Raw genomic sequence first — 16,924 nt, forward strand, 5'->3', positions numbered from 1 at the left:
ACGGCATTTTCCTGCCTCAAAATGACGAGGAGGTTTTTGAGCACATAGAGCACAATTACTGTTCTTCATGTGTAAAAGGCGCACATGCTGAGCACAAGTACTGTTCTTCATCCGTAAAAGGCACGCATGCTGAACACACTTACCAATTGTATGACTCTCCCAGAAAACTCAAGCGTAAATTGAAACAAGCAGGGGTAAAACTGGATGAGTACATAAAGAGGTTGAAATTGGAAAAACAGAAGAGCCATAGGCTTCAAAAACGATTACTCAGCTTGTCAGAGGTCATCACTGAGCTGAAGCAGAAAATGCTAATTTCTACAGGTTGTGCAGACATGTTGGAGACCCAGTACGGTGGAGTGACAAGGGAAATCCTTCAGAGAATGAAGCTAGGGAATAAATCTAAAGTGTCAGAGGAATTAAAATCATTTGCCATGACGCTCCAATTCTACTCTTGCAAAGCTTATGAGTATGTGCGTCAGAGCTTTGACCTTGCTTTGCCCTCCCCTGACACTATCCGGAGATGGTACTCCAACATCTCTGCAGAGCCTGGATTCACAACACCTGCCTTTAATGCTCTAGAGTCTCATGTGAAAGACAGGAAAGATGAAGGGAAAGAAACCTTGTGTGCGCTAATGATGGACGAAATGGCCATTAGAAAGCATGTGCAATATGTTGCTGGAAGGTTTCATGGCTATGTGGACCTTGGCTGTGGCAATGTGGATGACTCATTGCCAGAAGCCAAAGATGCCTTGGTCTTCATGGTTGTTGCCATCGATGCATCTTGGAAAATTCCAGTGGCATATTTCCTTGTCAATGGATTGACTGGTGCAGAGCGTGCCAGCCTCGTCACCGAATGCCTTATCAGACTCCGTAAAATTGGAGTCCGCACAGTCTCCTTGACATGTGATGGTCCATCATGCCATTTTGCCATGCTGAGAGCCCTTGGTGCTGATCTTAATGTTCAAACCATGCGTCCATCATTTCCACATCCTGAGGAACAACAACAGGTAGACGAAGAGAAAAGGCAGGTGCATGTGATTTTGGATGTGTGTCACATGTTGAAGCTGCTCAGGAATGCACTGGCAGATATGGGTGAATTGCAAAGTCCAGCAGGTAAGATCAAATGGCAATACATTGCACAGTTAGTCAAAATGCAAGATGAGGAAGGGCTGCGCCTTGGAACCCAGGTGAAACAGGCGCACGTGCAGTGGGAAAGGCAAAAGATGAAGGTAAAACTAGCAGCTCAGGTTTTCAGTAAGAGTGTGGCTGATGCTCTGGAGTGCTGCAACGTACACCTCAAGCTACCAGAGTTTAGAGGATGTGAGGCAACTGTCGACTTCCTGAGAACCATTGATTCCGCTTTTGATGTTCTCAACAGTAGGAACCCCCTGGGAAAGGGACACAAAGCACCAATGAGGACATCCAACAAGGAGAGTGCAGTAGGAATCCTGCAAAAAGTGGAAAAAATGCTCCTGGAACTCAAAGACAACAAAGGCAAATTGTTGCATTCTGGGAGGAGAAAGACTTGTGTAATTGGCTTCGTGGCTAGTTCCATAAGCATAAGAAACATCTTCCATGAGCTGGTGGAGAAGCCCAATGCCCAATGCCGTTACCTCCTCACATACAAGCTCAGTCAAGATCACCTTGAGCTTTTCTTCTCTGCGGTCAGAGCACGTGGTGGATTTAACAACAATCCAACTGCACAACAGTTCACAGCTGCATACAAACGTCTTCTGGTTAAGCAACAGGTGAAGGCAACAGGTAATTGTCTCCTACTCGACGATACCAGCATCTTGGCAGTGACAGCTGCATCGGCACCTGTTGAGGAGGAGGAGCTTGACCACGATTACATGGAGGCGACACCTGCGTCAGTTAACATCGCACGTAGGTTTGACCTGGAACCAGCTGTTGAGTCTGAGGAGCTTGAACACGCTTACATTGCAAATGTCGATAATCTCTCAACGTTCAAGAACGCAGCAATTGCCTACATTGCTGGATATGTGGTAAAGAAAATCAAGGAGAAGCATAAGTGTTTTACTTGCAATGATGCTCTGACATCTACTACCACTGTACATCCCTTGGTCATGTTGAAGGATCGCGGAGGTTTGCAGAAACCATCAGCGGGAATAGTTACTGTGTGCAAGGAAGCAGAGCGTTGTTTTCAACGGATTTTGTTTACAACATCTGGTGAGCTTCCCAAGGGACCAGGCACAACAGCAGAGATTGTCCATCAAGTACTGAAACGCAGTGCTGGTGAGACATGGTTCCCGGGGCTGCTAGATCACATGTTCGAAACAACCGTTGAAGACAACCATGTGCATAGCTTGGTGAAAATGGCAGCCTCCTTGTACTGCAAAATTAGGATGCACCATTTGGCAAAACGGGAAACAGAAAAGATAGCAAAAGCACCCATTAGACAGAAACTCACCAACATTATTCAACAAAGTGGCCAGTAGCTATATAGTACCCGTATTGAGAGGTTTGCTCAAGTAGAAAAGTAATTCCCTGAGTTATATTTGTTGTGTATGACCTATTGTATTCCCCCTACAATATTTATGTACCTAAGTGTTTTGTATGTATGATTTTATGTTTGTTTACATTATATGTTATATATTATTTATTTATGTTTGCTCTTTGATTTCTTTTGACCTGTACAGCACTTTGGTTGACCTGGTCATGTTAAACATGCTATATCAATAAGATTGATTTGGTTTCAGTTGAGTTTTATATATTATTTATTTATGTTTGCTCTTTGATTTCTTTTGACCTGTACAGCACTTTGGTTGACCTGGTCATGTTAAACATACTATATCAATAAATTTGATTTGATTTCAGTTGAGTTTTGTATTCATTTATGTATCCTGTGTATGTATTTATGTATTTGTATATACAATCTACAATGACAAATACAGTATCTGTGTCATTTATCTGTTTGTGTCCCGTATCATTTATTACCTATCACTTGAGCAACCGTACACTCAATGTCAAACCTCCCTCCTGATATGCCAAAATCATTCACCAAATATTGCCTGCCTGTAAAATGACATTAAGACAATGTTCATTGTAAACCTTGGAGCAATCTTGGCGGTGCACAAGTGTTTAATGAACATCTGACTAATGTCCAATACCAAACAACTGCATTCACGTTTAATGAACACTCCAAAATCTGCCTGTAAAATGACATTAAGACGATGTTCATTGTAAACCTTGGAGCAATCTTGGCGGTGCACAAGTGTTTAATGAACATCTGACTAATGTCCAATACCAAACAACTGCATTCACTATTAATGAACACTCCAAAATCTGTCTAAATTCTAAAACATGTAGGCTACATTGGTTTATCGGAGACATCTGCATCAATTTTTTATGGGAACTTTGCACATAGTTGTCTATTGTATTGTTTTTCATGCTGTCTCGACCACTCCTCCCCCCCCTCATTGTTCTCTCCCCCCCCCCCCCCCCCCCCCCCCCCCCCTGCTGTCAGATTATATTGCTGCTGCCCCACCAGTAGAGGTATTCTGTGCCTACTGGCGTGCGTTGCCCAGCTTTAGATAGCTATGCACAGCCACCCCACCCCCCCCTGCTGTCAGGTTATATTGCTGCTGCCCCACCAGTAGAGGTATTCTGTGCCTACTGGCGTGCGTTGCCCAGCTTTAGATAGCTATGCACAGCCACCCCCCCCCCCCCCCCCTGCTGTCAGGTTATTGCTGCTGCCCCACCAGTAGAGGTATTCTGTGCCTACTGGTGTGCGTTGCCCAGCTTTAGATAGCTATGCACAGCCACCCCACCCCCCCCTGCTGTCAGGTTATATTGCTGCTGCCCCACCAGTAGAGGTATTCTGTGCCTACTGGTGTGCGTTGCCCAGCTTTAGATAGCTATGCACAGCCACCCCACCCCCCCCTGCTGTCAGGTTATATTGCTGCTGCCCCACCAGTAGAGGTATTCTGTGCCTACTGGCGTGCGTTGCCCAGCTTTAGATAGCTATGCACAGCCACCCCCCCCCCCCCCCCCCCTGCTGTCAGGTTATTGCTGCTGCCCCACCAGTAGAGGTATTCTGTGCCTACTGGTGTGCGTTGCCCAGCTTTAGATAGCTATGCACAGCCACCCCACCCCTGCTGTCAGGTTATTGCTGCTGCCCCACCAGTAGAGCACAGTAGAGGTATCCTGTGCCTACTGGCGTGCGTTGCCCAGCTTTAGATAGCTATGCACAGCCACCCCCCCCCCCCCCCCTGCTGTCAGGTTATATTGCTGCTGCCCCACCAGTAGAGGTATTCTGTGCCTACTGGTGTGCGTTGCCCAGCTTTAGATAGCTATGCACAGCCACCCCACCCCCCCCTGCTGTCAGGTTATATTGCTGCTGCCCCACCAGTAGAGGTATTCTGTGCCTACTGGCGTGCGTTGCCCAGCTTTAGATAGCTATGCACAGCCACCCCCCCCCCCCCCCCTGCTGTCAGGTTATTGCTGCTGCCCCACCAGTAGAGGTATTCTGTGCCTACTGGTGTGCGTTGCCCAGCTTTAGATAGCTATGCACAGCCACCCCACCCCTGCTGTCAGGTTATTGCTGCTGCCCCACCAGTAGAGCACAGTAGAGGTATCCTGTGCCTACTGGCGTGCGTTGCCCAGCTTTAGATAGCTATGCACAGCCACCCCCCCCCCCCCCCCTGCTGTCAGGTTATATTGCTGCTGCCCCACCAGTAGAGGTATCCTGTGCCTACTGGCGTGCGTTGCCCAGCTTTAGATAGCTATGCACAGCCACCCCACCCCCCCCCCCTGCTGTCAGGTTATATTGCTGCTGCCCCACCAGTAGAGGTATTCTGTGCCTACTGGCGTGCGTTGCCCAGCTTTAGATAGCTATGCACAGCCACCCCACCCCTGCTGTCAGGTTATATTGCTGCTGCCCCACCAGTAGAGGTATTCTGTGCCTACTGGCGTGCGTTGCCCAGCTTTAGATAGCTATGCACAGCCACCCCACCCCTGCTGTCAGGTTATTGCTGCTGCCCCACCAGTAGAGCACAGTAGAGGTATCCTGTGCCTACTGGCGTGCGTTGCCCAGCTTTAGATAGCTATGCACAGCCACCCCACCCCCCCCCCCCCCCCCTGCTGTCAGGTTATATTGCTGCTGCCCCACCAGTAGAGGTATTCTGTGCCTACTGGCGTGCGTTGCCCAGCTTTAGATAGCTATGCACAGCCACCCCACCCCTGCTGTCAGGTTATATTGCTGCTGCCCCACCAGTAGAGGTATTCTGTGCCTACTGGCGTGCGTTGCCCAGCTTTAGATAGCTATGCACAGCCACCCCACCCCTGCTGTCAGGTTATTGCTGCTGCCCCACCAGTAGAGCACAGTAGAGGTATCCTGTGCCTACTGGCGTGCGTTGCCCAGCTTTATCCACCTCCCCTACCTACCCCCTTTGTGTCTGTCTTGTCCCCACTCTCGGCCTGCACCTTGTCGTGGTGAGTGGGCTTCAAACTAAGCCAGGCCATTTAAGCAATTTAAACAATATTGTGTCATCAGAAAACCACTATACCAATGTCATGGTATTGCATGACTTTTTTTTGTGATAAATAATTTGTATGATTTTATTTGTGAAATATTTAGTATAACTAGAACTGCACTGTCGAGTACCTACTTGCATGTTGAATGCCTATATATGTATATGTAATTTGTAAGTTGATGAGTAGTACACTGTGGTTACTTGGGTTGTTTTATGCATATGCCGTAGCTGCATGATTTGCTTTATAGAGCAATGGAGAAAGAAAAGAAAGAAAGCAAAGAAAAGCAAGGCATAAACACATGTATGTAATCTGATTACATACATGTACATGTTACGTCACCATCGAGAGCCAGTTATACCCTAGCATTGGTACATATCTTCATTATGTCACTCTCAAAACATGCATTGGAGGGGCTATAGCACCCCTCAAAAACACACTTAAACTCGCTTCAAGAGATTAAGCCAAAATACTGTGTCTGTGTTTTGTTGGTATTTTCAAGGGGTGCCAGCCCCTCCTATGCCCAGCTTTGTGTTTGTGTGTACCACATAGTGATGATTTCATTGACTGAGCACGGAATGTGATGTATGATGATGTATGATGATAAGAGTGCCCCTCACTTCAATGTATATTCTATCCAATGGATAATTGGATAATTCTATCCAGAATAGAGCCATACTGTGTTGATGTTTGTATGATTGTATGATGATGATTGTATGATTACTTCATCTTCTGGTTTAAGCTGGGACACCTGTGACCTTCAAGCTAAAATTTAAATTACAGGGAGACAATCTTACCACAACATGCAGCCTACTCAATCGGTTAAGACATACATTTATTGTTTCATTCTCATTCTGTTCTCATTGGATATCAGAACTGGATATCATCATGTCAAACCTATGCGTCTTCATGATCATTTTTGTGGAATCACATGGACTATAAAAAAATAATGTGTTTTGTCTTTTAGGTATTTTAATTCTAATAGAAATATTCTAAAATATATAACATAATCTAATCTGGTGAACATATAGTACAAGTGCCTAATGAAATATATCGATTATCTAAACAAACGAGTACAAGCTCACAGCATGTGAGCTTTCCATTTTCTTTAGCTATTTAATGTAAAACAAAGTGGTTAATGAAATATATCCAGCATATGGTGTCATGTTCCTGAACCAGGTTTTAACAATTCACCTCTGAATGTTAAATGGGGATTGGAAAAAAAAACAGATTCCATGTGACCTGTCCATTTAGACTTATTTAAACAAATCAGATTCCAATCTGGATGTGGCACAGATAGATCTGATTCAGGCTAGATTTGGCTGTCAGTGTAAATGGTGCCTAAGGGAAATGTGTTCTCCACTGACCTTAGAGTATATATACTCTAAGGCACTGACCCCCCCTAGTGTCCAAGTTCACTTATTCTGTTAATAGGACCCAAGGAAGATATTTAGTTAAAAATGTTTAAAAGAAAACGTTAAATATTCTGATAGTAAGCATTGCCATAGCATCCCATCAGGAAGTAGTACCTTGGATGTACAGTATTCCAGTCCCACTGTTGTTTATCCAGTGTGAATAATAGATTATTTTAAAAATCATTGCAATTTGATCTGTGACTTTTGCAGAACCCAATGTTTTAATTCAGAGGTTGGTTTAAAATGAAAGCATTTTGATTATCTCGGTAAGCACATCAATACGAATCTGGGTTATTATTGTGGTTATCTTAGCACTTCATCATGGATTCCTTGGGTGAAATTCCCAGTTTTACACTTCACATGTGACATAGAGAAATTCTTCCTTGATCTCCACCTTTTCTTAACTGCACTTTGTCCAAACAGAATAAATGTAATTTACACACTTAACCATAATTTGATTTTAATTGGAAAATTGATCATTTTCAGTGTTATGGAATAATTTAACCATTGATTTTAGACTGTAAAGAGACGGCACTGCACAGAGCTCCACGACCACCAGTCAATCATTCAACCTCTGCCCAGGGATGGAGGCTTGAAGACGGGGTAGATGGAGAGACATACGCCTGGCAGAAAATGACTTTCGCCTACTTGTAGGTTATCAAACCATGTATTTATATCGGTAAATAATCATGTTGATGCTAAATCAACATTAACATTTCATGTACAGCTGCTATTTAAAAAAAAAAAAAAAGAATTCGGACTCGGGAGTTCTACAGCAGAAGCCTATGGTAAGTGAATGGGAAGTCAAAATGACATAAGCGATCTTTATAATCTTAATACTTGGTCACAAACCAACTATTTTACAAGAACAATATTGATGTAACTAGAGATTAGACAAATTATCTATATTTTATATACACAGAATAATAAGTAATGAGCAAAAGTCCTGATGCGGCATTTCCTGGTTTTAATGCGGTCTGTCTCTCAGCGCTCCGCTCTGGGGCAGAGCTCAGAGAGCTGGCTGAAACTTGCTGGAGTGGGCGGAGCCTAGTGCGCGTTCATGTGTTTGAGGGCAAAACCTTACCAAACTGCAATACCTTCTTCGGCCACTATGTCCATTGCGCTTCAGGATTTTCTCTGGGTGTCTTCTCTATTGTATATACTAGAATTTCGCGGGCCTTCGGCCCGCTCATCCTAGCGGCGCGCAGCGCAAATTGGAGGAAGGAAATTGTGAGAGGTAGACAAAGTCACAACATTTAAAATGTTGGTCTCAGTGTATTTTTTATGGAGTCTGAGTGTATTTGTAGGAAAGAATTGTCATGGCTGGTTCTTGCCTTGACAAACATTCGGAGCAGGAGACGTGCGAAAGATGAACAATATATGATTTATTAAATAATAGGCCTATATAAGGAACTAAAAAGAACTGCAGTACTTAACATAACAAATTATATGGAATGTGTAGTCAGTGAGTCAGTGGTGTAGGTGTAGTGTATGGATGTGTGATACATGGTGTGGTGCATGTGTGGATGGAAAGAACAATCAAACATAAAGGAACGGAGGCATGGAGGCTAATGAAGGGAGTGGAGGCAGCAGGTGTGGCTCCTCTGGATCTCTCTTCTCAACTGGGATGAGTGTGGTATTTATGGCCTCTGGGAGACACCGGGCCCAGGTGCTCTCCCATCAGCCATCGGGCCAATGCCCTACCCAGGCTCACCTACAGGATGAAAGTTAGGCAATAGGCAGGCACATCCACTACTCAGTATGTGTGTGGGGTATCACACTCCCCCCCCCCCCCCCTTAAAGTCGTGGTCCCAATAGGAACCATGACTGTCCATTTATCCTACATACATTTACTATACATGAAATGAATTAACATGTTACATTTTACAATTAAGTGCACTATATTCATCAAATGTATACCTACGGTTAATTAACGAAAATGTCCCACTAATCAAAAGATTTTACATTTTACAATGAAGTGCACTATATCATTTTTAACATGTTGTTAAAGGAACAATTATATTGGGCAGCTGATCCAGAGGAGGGCGTGGAGGAGTGGGGTGATGTGGAAGGGGTGTTTCTGGTTCCAGAGATTGTCATGGTTGAGCTTGTAGAAAAGGAGACAGAAAAGTTTGTCAGTAGAGCCTGCATAATGGGAGAAACATGTCCACCAGGGCAGACGTGAAACAAAGGATAGTGATTTGTTTGATCATAATCATGTTCAGGTTAGCATCAGTTTTATATTATTCAGAAATGACATGTGTAGAAATGACATATGTAGCAATGCAACAGCCTTACGTGAATGGGGATTGTAGGGCCAGGAAGCACAGCGCGAAGCAAGGCTTGAAAAACCACATTGGTAGTATGATGTTCCGGCTGTCTTTCTTTCTGCTTTATGGCATAGGTGAGAGCTTCTGTGGGAGCAAAGGTTGACAAAGTCAAAACATGTAAAATGTTGGTCTCAGTGTATTTTTAATGGAGTCTGAGTGTATTTGTAGGAAAGAATGTTAATGTTAACAGTGAACGCAGTTGTTGTGGAAAGGCCAACTTAGTAAAGGAACACTTATATTGGCCAGCTGATCCAGAGGAGGGCGTGGAGGAGTGGGGTGATGTGGAAGGGGTGTTTCTGGTTCCAGAGATTGTCATGGTTGAGCCTGTAGAAAAGGAGACACAGATAAGGGATGACTCAAGCACAAAATGTGAGTGTTAATGTTAACAGTGAATAGTAAAAGAAGCTGCAGTTTTGGTCAGTAGAGCCTGCATAATGGGAGAAACATGTCCACCAGGGCAGACGTGAAACAAAGGATAGTGATTTGTTTGATCCTAATGATCTTCAGGTTAGCAGCAGTTTTATATTATTCAGAAATGACATGTGTAGAAATGACATATGTAGCAATGCAACAGCCTTACCTCAATGGGGATTGTAGGGCCAGGAAGCACAGCGCGAAGCAAGGCTTGAAAAACCACATTGGTAGTATGATGTTCTGGCTGTCCTTCTTTCTGCTTTATGGCATACGTGAGAGTTTCTGGGTTACCCGTCCTTGAGCTGGCAACATAAAGCTGTCCGTGAGTGAAGACAGGGGACGAAAGCCAGACCCCCACTCTTGTAAGTGTGTGTCCTTGGGATTTGTTGATGGTGGTGGCAAAAGCGGTGCGGACTGGAAACTGCCGTCTGGCCCACACAAAGTAGGAATGTTAATGTTGAGGATCAGCAATGAACTTGATTCTAGGGATCAGGACTTCCTTTTGTGTGGCTGCAATTTTGCATAGCAGCAGTTTGTAATCAACATGTTAAATTGTACAATTAAGTGCACTATATTCATCAAATGTATACCTGAGGTTAATTAACGAAACTGTTCTACTAACCAAAATATTTTACATTTTACAATCAAGTGCACTATGTCATTTTTAACATGTTAGATACACTACTACAATACTTCAAAGTGTAAAACACCCTTAGAGCCCTGGCCTTGCAACACGTGGACCCTCCTCCCCCCCCAACAGTGAACACAGTTGTTGTGGAAAGGCCAACTTAGTAAAGGAACAATTATATTGGGCAGCTGATCCAGAGGAGGGCGTGGAGGAGTGGGGTGATGTGGAAGGGGTGTTTCTGGTTCCAGAGATTGTCATGGTTGAGCCTGTAGAAAAGGAGACACAGAAAAGTTTTGGTCAGTAGAGCCTGCATAATGGGAGAAACATGTCCACCAGGGCAGACGTGAAACAAAGGATAGTGATTTGTTTGATCATAATGATCTTCAGGTTAGCAGCAGTTTTATATTATGTGTAGAAATGACATATGTAGCAATGCAACAGCCTTACCTCAATGGGGATTGTAGGGCCAGGAAGCACAGCGCGAAGCAAGGCTTGAAAAACCACATTGGTAGTATGATGTTCTGGCTGTCCTTCTTTTTGCTTTATGGCATAGGTGAGAGCTTCTGGGTTACCCGTCCTTGAGCTGGCAACATAAAGCTGTCCGTGAGTGAAGACAGGGGACGAAAGCCAGACCCCCACTCTTGTAAGTGTCTGTCCTTGGGATTTGTTGATGGTGGTGGCAAAAACGGTGCGGACTGGAAACTGCCGTCTGGCCCACTCAAAGTAGGAATGTTGAGTATCAGAAATGAACTTGATTCTAGGGATCAGGACTTCCTTTTGTGTGGCTGCAATTTTGCACAGCAGCAGTTTGTTGTTGAGGGTTCTCAGGAAAAACAGTTTGGTGCCATTGCAGAGTCTGAAGTGTGATTTATGGACAATTAAAGGAGTTCAGTGTAAACAATGTTGTCAGTTTTGCCCTCATCATTATTGTCTATTAAAACTTTGACAGCACTGGCTTTCTTTCCCCTAGAGAAGGCTGTGTACAGTTGGCCATGTGCGAACACAGGCTGAGGCAAGTAGATGCCAACTCTGTCATTTTCCTGGCCCTGACCTTTATTTATGGTAACGGCGAAAGCTAACCTGACAGGGAATTGTCGTCTGATGAAGGTAAAGGGAAACTCCTCACCTCTGTCATAGTGCGGGATCCTTGGAAGGAAGATTCTTTCACCTCTGTTTGTCCCTAGTGCAATTTCACACTCAAGTACTTTGTCCATCATCTGCACCAGCACCATTCTGGTGCCGTTCTTGAGAGTGCGGTCGCGACCTGATTGCAAGTTTCTTAGCAGCATGACAGGAGCTCCTAGTTTGAGCTTCAGGTTATGGTCAGGGATTCCAGAGGGTGTTAGTGAGTTGAGGAATTCTATAGGCAGAGAATCCTTGTAGTTGTCCTCTTTAACTGAGTCAGCTGAAAAGTAGATTTTCTCTTGTCCAGGGAACTCAGCTAAGCACCTGTTGTTGATTTCGCGTATGTCCTTGTTTAATGGAGTGTATACAGTGCCTTTAAGAAGGTTGTCTTTGTGGACACAGCCATTGTGCAGGTCAGGAAAGGTGTTTGAAATGAGAGTATCCATATCCTTTACCAAGTGCTGTGGTGGAATGTGGACTTGAATGGCAGTATCTCCATGTGTGATTTTGTCTTCCCCCAAGTCCAGGAGGTAGTTGGCAAACTCCCTCTCAGCTATGTCAGTCCTCATGTTGAAGTGTAGTTTGTGTTCTTTCATGAGAGGATAGAGTGGAGACATTTGGATGCAAGCTCTAACAATTTGGGCTCTGCTTGCTCTCTTGATAACGGGGAGTGTCTGCCTAGGGTCTCCACCTAACAGGACAGTTTTGCCACCCCAAGGTTGGTCAGAATGCATCAGGTCCCTCAGTGTTCTTTCCACGCACTCTACATTGAAGCGGTTAACACTGAAGATCTCGTCCCAAATGATTATGCTGCTTTCTTTGATTAGCTTAGCCAGGGAGGACTCAGCTTTTATGGCACAGACGGAGTCTTCAAAGATAGGGATTGGTATTTTAAATCTTGAATGAGCTGTCCTGCCACCCTCAAGGTTCTGAGCAGCTAAGCCTGTGCTGCCAACACACAGCACAATGCCATTCTGTGCTCTAATGTTGGCTGCAATGACCTTAAATGTAAAGGTTTTGCCATAGCCTGCTGGGGAGTTGAGAATGAATTGTCTTGTGATGGTGTCCTCTTTTGGTGCATTCACTGCCTGATAAACCGCCTGGCAGAGTGCCATCTGTTCCACATTCAGTAGAGGACTAAGCAGCTGTACAATTTCTTCTTGTTCTGTGTTGTTGAATCTTTCTGATGTGAAAATTTGTGTCAGCTTTTCCTGCTCAGTTAGTGGTGTTGGCTGTGGCATGTCCGTGTAGTTGGATAGACGATTTCCCATTTGTGAGAGCTCATCATCCAGTGCAAGTAGTACCTGGTTGTGGATAAATGCCTTGTCTACTGCATCTGTAGGGCACATCTGTGCAGTGGCTTCTGCATGGAGGAAGTCATCACTGAGCTTTTCGAAGAATTCTTCAAAGAGGTGTTTGGGCTGTGATGGGTGACAGTATTGGAGGATGATAGCAAAGGTTTCTCTGAGTTTTCTTGAGGATGCATAACTTGAGACTTCATGCATGGCAGTGATCCATTCTCCATCGTCCTCCAGCAAGCCCATGGCTCGTGCTGTGTCTTTGAAAGTTGTGTAGTGGTTGCCCTCATACACTTTAAGGTCGTCATAGCTTGTTGGTCCCCTGATATGAGCCAGGAGCATTTTTAAGTAGAATCTTTCTCCCTGGAGTACTGATACATTGGACATCCTTCCTATTGTCGTTGGAGTGTGCGTGTGCGTGGATGTTGGAGATCTTTCCTTCCACATGTGGCTGTTTGAATTCCAAGTGTAGTGTTCTGGGATGTCCATGTACAGATGTTGCCTTGCGTGATGGTCACTGACATTTAGCTGGAAGAAGGCCAGTAATGTAGTGGGTTTGGCTGCTGTCAGGGCCTCCTGTGCATGGCCTTCTGTGAAGATGACATTTTGTTGGCCTTCTGTGTGGATAGCGAGACTGAAGACAGCAGGGACTCTGTGCTGGATTTTGTACTCCATTGTTCTCCAGTGTGCGTCATGAGCATCAATTGTCCTGGCATTGATGAATCTGGAAATCTCATCCTTATCTTCAATGGTGACAGTGCCAACATCAACTCCCTTATGGATGTACTTGTAGAGGTACTTGATGGTGTGAAAGGAGCCGACAAATTCAACATTAATGTGGCACTTGTACTTCAGAAGGACCCAGGGGTTGTAAGGCACGACCCATCTGCTGTCGAAGGTAAAGCCGTGCTTGCTAGCAGTGTGACCGTTGATGGGTCTTCTGTACTCTGGGTAGCCATGGCCATTGTGAGGTAGGCGAGTTTCATCACAGTATGCTTTAGGGAATTTCTTGGTACAGATGCCATTGACCATGCAGGGGCTGTTGGGGTTGACTGTTCCACAGGGTCCATGCAGCATTGTTTGAGACACCAGCTCATACAGCTGTGGCTCTGTCTGTGGGTTGGGTATGTCTGCCCTAATGATGTGATCGATGTCATCAACACTCAAGGTCTCATGTAGGAGTAGGAGGATGTGAGCGTGTTTCAGTCCTCTCAACTGTCCCTCAATGGTGTGTACTCTAGCCTTCATGTTCCCAAAGACACCCAACTTAATGTCTTTGAGGAGGTTATCCAAGAACCATTTGAAAACTTTGTTAACAATGTCTGGTCTGTCATTGGGCTGCTGTCCTGGAAAGAGGTTTTGCAGAACACCGTCACTCCGTGGGTTTGCAGTCATGGTGATGAATAAGTCAAAGTTCTTGTATCTGGCTGCTATTGCAAGGGCATCAAGATAGTGCTTGTACAGGTATCTGGGGCTCCCAGTGTGGCTAGCTGGAAGAATGATGCGTTGACCAATGTGGGCAGCCTCAGTCTGTCCTGGCTGGGTTTGTTGAGTAGCCAGGATGTCAGACAGACCTGAATACTGATGTACCCTGTATTTGTCTTGCAGTTCCTTCCTCCTGTAGAAGATCATCCGGCAGCTTTCTATCTTGCTGTACTGATCGCAAAAGTACTCTTGGCCAAGTCTCCCCGACCTCAGTAGAGTGTTGAAGGAGGTAGTTCTGGGATGCATGTGGAATCGGAAGAATTCTTGAAGGCTGACTTTTTGTGTGGTTGAAGTTGCATGAACTTTCATAATGTGATTATCAATGCTGTAGCCGGCATCTCCATGTGGCAAGATTATGGGATAGGCGGTTGGATCATACATAGGATGGAGTGCATTGATTCGTGTTGTTTGTCTCTGATTAGGTGCATTAGCTGCAGTTCTGTAGAGTACAACATCCCTCGGCTGTGTTTGTTCCCCGGGTGCCAGAATAACCACATTAGTCACATCTGGATTAAGATGACGTTTGTGTGCTCCCTGTGAGCTTTTGGCCTTGAACACAATGGTGAAGTCCTCACTTGGGTTGAGGTTGAACATTTCCGCTCCGCTCTTAAAGGACCTGACTAAAGGATTAACTGTTTTCAGGGCATCCTGAATCAAGGTCAAAGTGTCTTCCCTAACTCCATCTCCCCTTGCGTGATGAAGGCGGTTCTTAATTTCATTGTCTTGGTCATAGACAAAGATTTGTGAGTATTTGGGTTTGTGTGTGTTGTCAGGAAAGACTGCTGAGGGAGTGAGGTGGTACATCTGGCCACTCATCTTGAATGGTTGTGGGCCACGTCCTCTGAAGTTCATTTTCGTGCCAGACACAGACTTAGAAGCCATAGAAACCAAGCCATTGTACTGTCTGATGTTGTCAAAGAACTCCCTTGACTGTGGTGACGTTCTGGCAAACAGAGATGTTAGTGCAGGAGGTGGGTCCATGAATGGTTTGAGTTGAATTTGGCCATAACGGCAACAGGCACTGAAGGTTTTTTTTCCAACAGGACCTTTTGACGTCTCCCAGGGGAACATGAGAGCATGGCATGAAATGCAGACCGAGTCCATCCTAGGTGTCTGTAATGGATTGCTGTGTGTAAGTAGTTGAGGTGGTGTCCAGGCTTTTCGGAAGTGTGTTGTCTTTTGTCTGGTCATGCGTGATTGTGGTTCTGTGAAGGTAGATAGGAGAGTATTAATGAGTTATTAGAAGTGATGAGAGTTGTGAAATGTATGCATGTTAGGTCATGGAGTGAATGGTTATCAGCAAAAGTGCAGTACAGGGGTAATGGGAGAAGATGAGTAGTTAGTTACCTGTGGCCAGAGGCGTTTCCAATGAGCGGGTGTGTGTCGTTGTGTGGTGGCTGGCCTCATGATGCTGAGCTGTAAAGGTAGTGGTGAAATGTAAATATTGTGTTGTTAGAAGTAATGATAAACTGCAAGTGTAGATCATCAATGGAAGAAGTGTTATTTAATGATGGTGTTGTTGCATTAAAGTGACACACACACACACACACACACACACACACACACACACACACACACACACACACACGTATGTTGATAAAATGGAGAATAGGAAAGTGCATGCAAGCACAGAAAGATAACAATGCACGGGCTTGAAAACTATTAAACACAGACAGAAGTTGTCAGAAGCACACACATGCAACATGTTATGAACGTGTGATTACCTGTTTCTGGTGCTGTTGCGTGAGTGGAACGCTTCCGTTTGGCGTTGCGTGTATCTGCTGAAAGTGATGTGCGTTTTTTTCGTGGTCTGATGTGTGTTTCTGGGGGTGATGTGGTAGTTGTCCTGTCCTCATGGCTGGGAGCTGAGATGGTAGGGGAGAAACGTAAATTGTATGTAGTTATGAGAGCTAATGTTATCATCTGTGGTGGTGCAATAGTTATGTAATAATGCTGCTGTGCATTAATGCAGTCAATTTAAATATTTGTGAAGTTGGTAAAGCACACACATGCAACATGTTATGAACGTGTGATTACCTGTTTCTGGTGCTGTTGCGTGAGTGGAACGCTTCCGTTTGGCGTTGCGTGTATCTGCTGAAAGTGATGTGCGTTTTCTTTGTGGTCTGATGTGTGTTTCTGGGGGTGATGTGGTAGTTGTCCTGTCCTCATGGCTGGGAGCTGAGATGGTAGGGGAGAAACGTAAATTGTATGTTGTTATGATAGCTAATGTTATCATCTGTGGTGCAATAGTTATGTAATAATGCTGCTGTTGCATTAATGCAGTCAATGTAAATATTTGTGAAGTTGGTACTACCATGTGGGTAATGATATTAGTGTGTAGTTACCTGTGGCCAGAGGCGTTTCCAATGAACAGGTATGTGTCCGTGTTTGGTGGCTGTCGTCATGCTGCTGTGCTGAGATGGTAGATGAAAAATGTAGATATTGGGTTATGAGAAGTAATGATAAACTGTATGTCAGTAAAATGTGTTATTGCAGAATGTCAGTAGTGCATACATAATGTAACATAGATGTGTACACACACACACACACACGCGCACACTGAGCAGGGGGGAGGTGTCACTCTCTGTGTGTCACACGCACACACAGAGCAATGCAATGGGCTGTATAGGAATGAGAAAGCAATAAGCATACATTGACATTGGCAAAGCTGAAGGTGAAATAATGGCATCCCCATGCATCAAATGTCTGTTGTGTAGAAATTCTGAATGTCCATGTAAT

The 16,924-nt window shown here is 44.7% G+C and overlaps 1 protein-coding gene across 1 annotated transcript; it reads right to left on the reverse strand.

Moving 5' to 3' along the window:
- Positions 1–8,696: 8,696 nt before the first annotated feature.
- On the reverse strand, positions 8,697–16,670 carry LOC308317541 (uncharacterized protein). The gene is made up of 8 exons (XM_080766628.1): positions 16,531–16,670; positions 16,223–16,363; positions 15,910–16,050; positions 15,533–15,601; positions 10,725–15,390; positions 9,816–10,543; positions 9,204–9,559; positions 8,697–9,012 (listed from the first exon to the last, which is right to left on the reverse strand). The coding sequence occupies exon 5, from the start codon at positions 15,374–15,376 to the stop codon at positions 11,156–11,158; it is 4,221 nt and encodes a 1,406-aa protein (XP_080622754.1). The 5' UTR covers positions 15,377–15,390; positions 15,533–15,601; positions 15,910–16,050; positions 16,223–16,363; positions 16,531–16,670; the 3' UTR covers positions 8,697–9,012; positions 9,204–9,559; positions 9,816–10,543; positions 10,725–11,155.
- Positions 16,671–16,924: the final 254 nt, after the last annotated feature.

The sequence above is a fragment of the Protomyctophum bolini genome (genome assembly GCF_963924005.1).
Source record: "Protomyctophum bolini genome assembly, chromosome: 6".
Lineage (NCBI taxonomy): Eukaryota > Metazoa > Chordata > Actinopteri > Myctophiformes > Myctophidae > Protomyctophum > Protomyctophum bolini.

Bases quoted from the DNA above. Each gene is read 5' to 3' on its own strand.
- LOC308317541 (XM_080766628.1), bottom strand. From the start codon at position 15,376: ATGACCAGACAAAAGACAACACACTTCCGAAAAGCCTGGACACCACCT.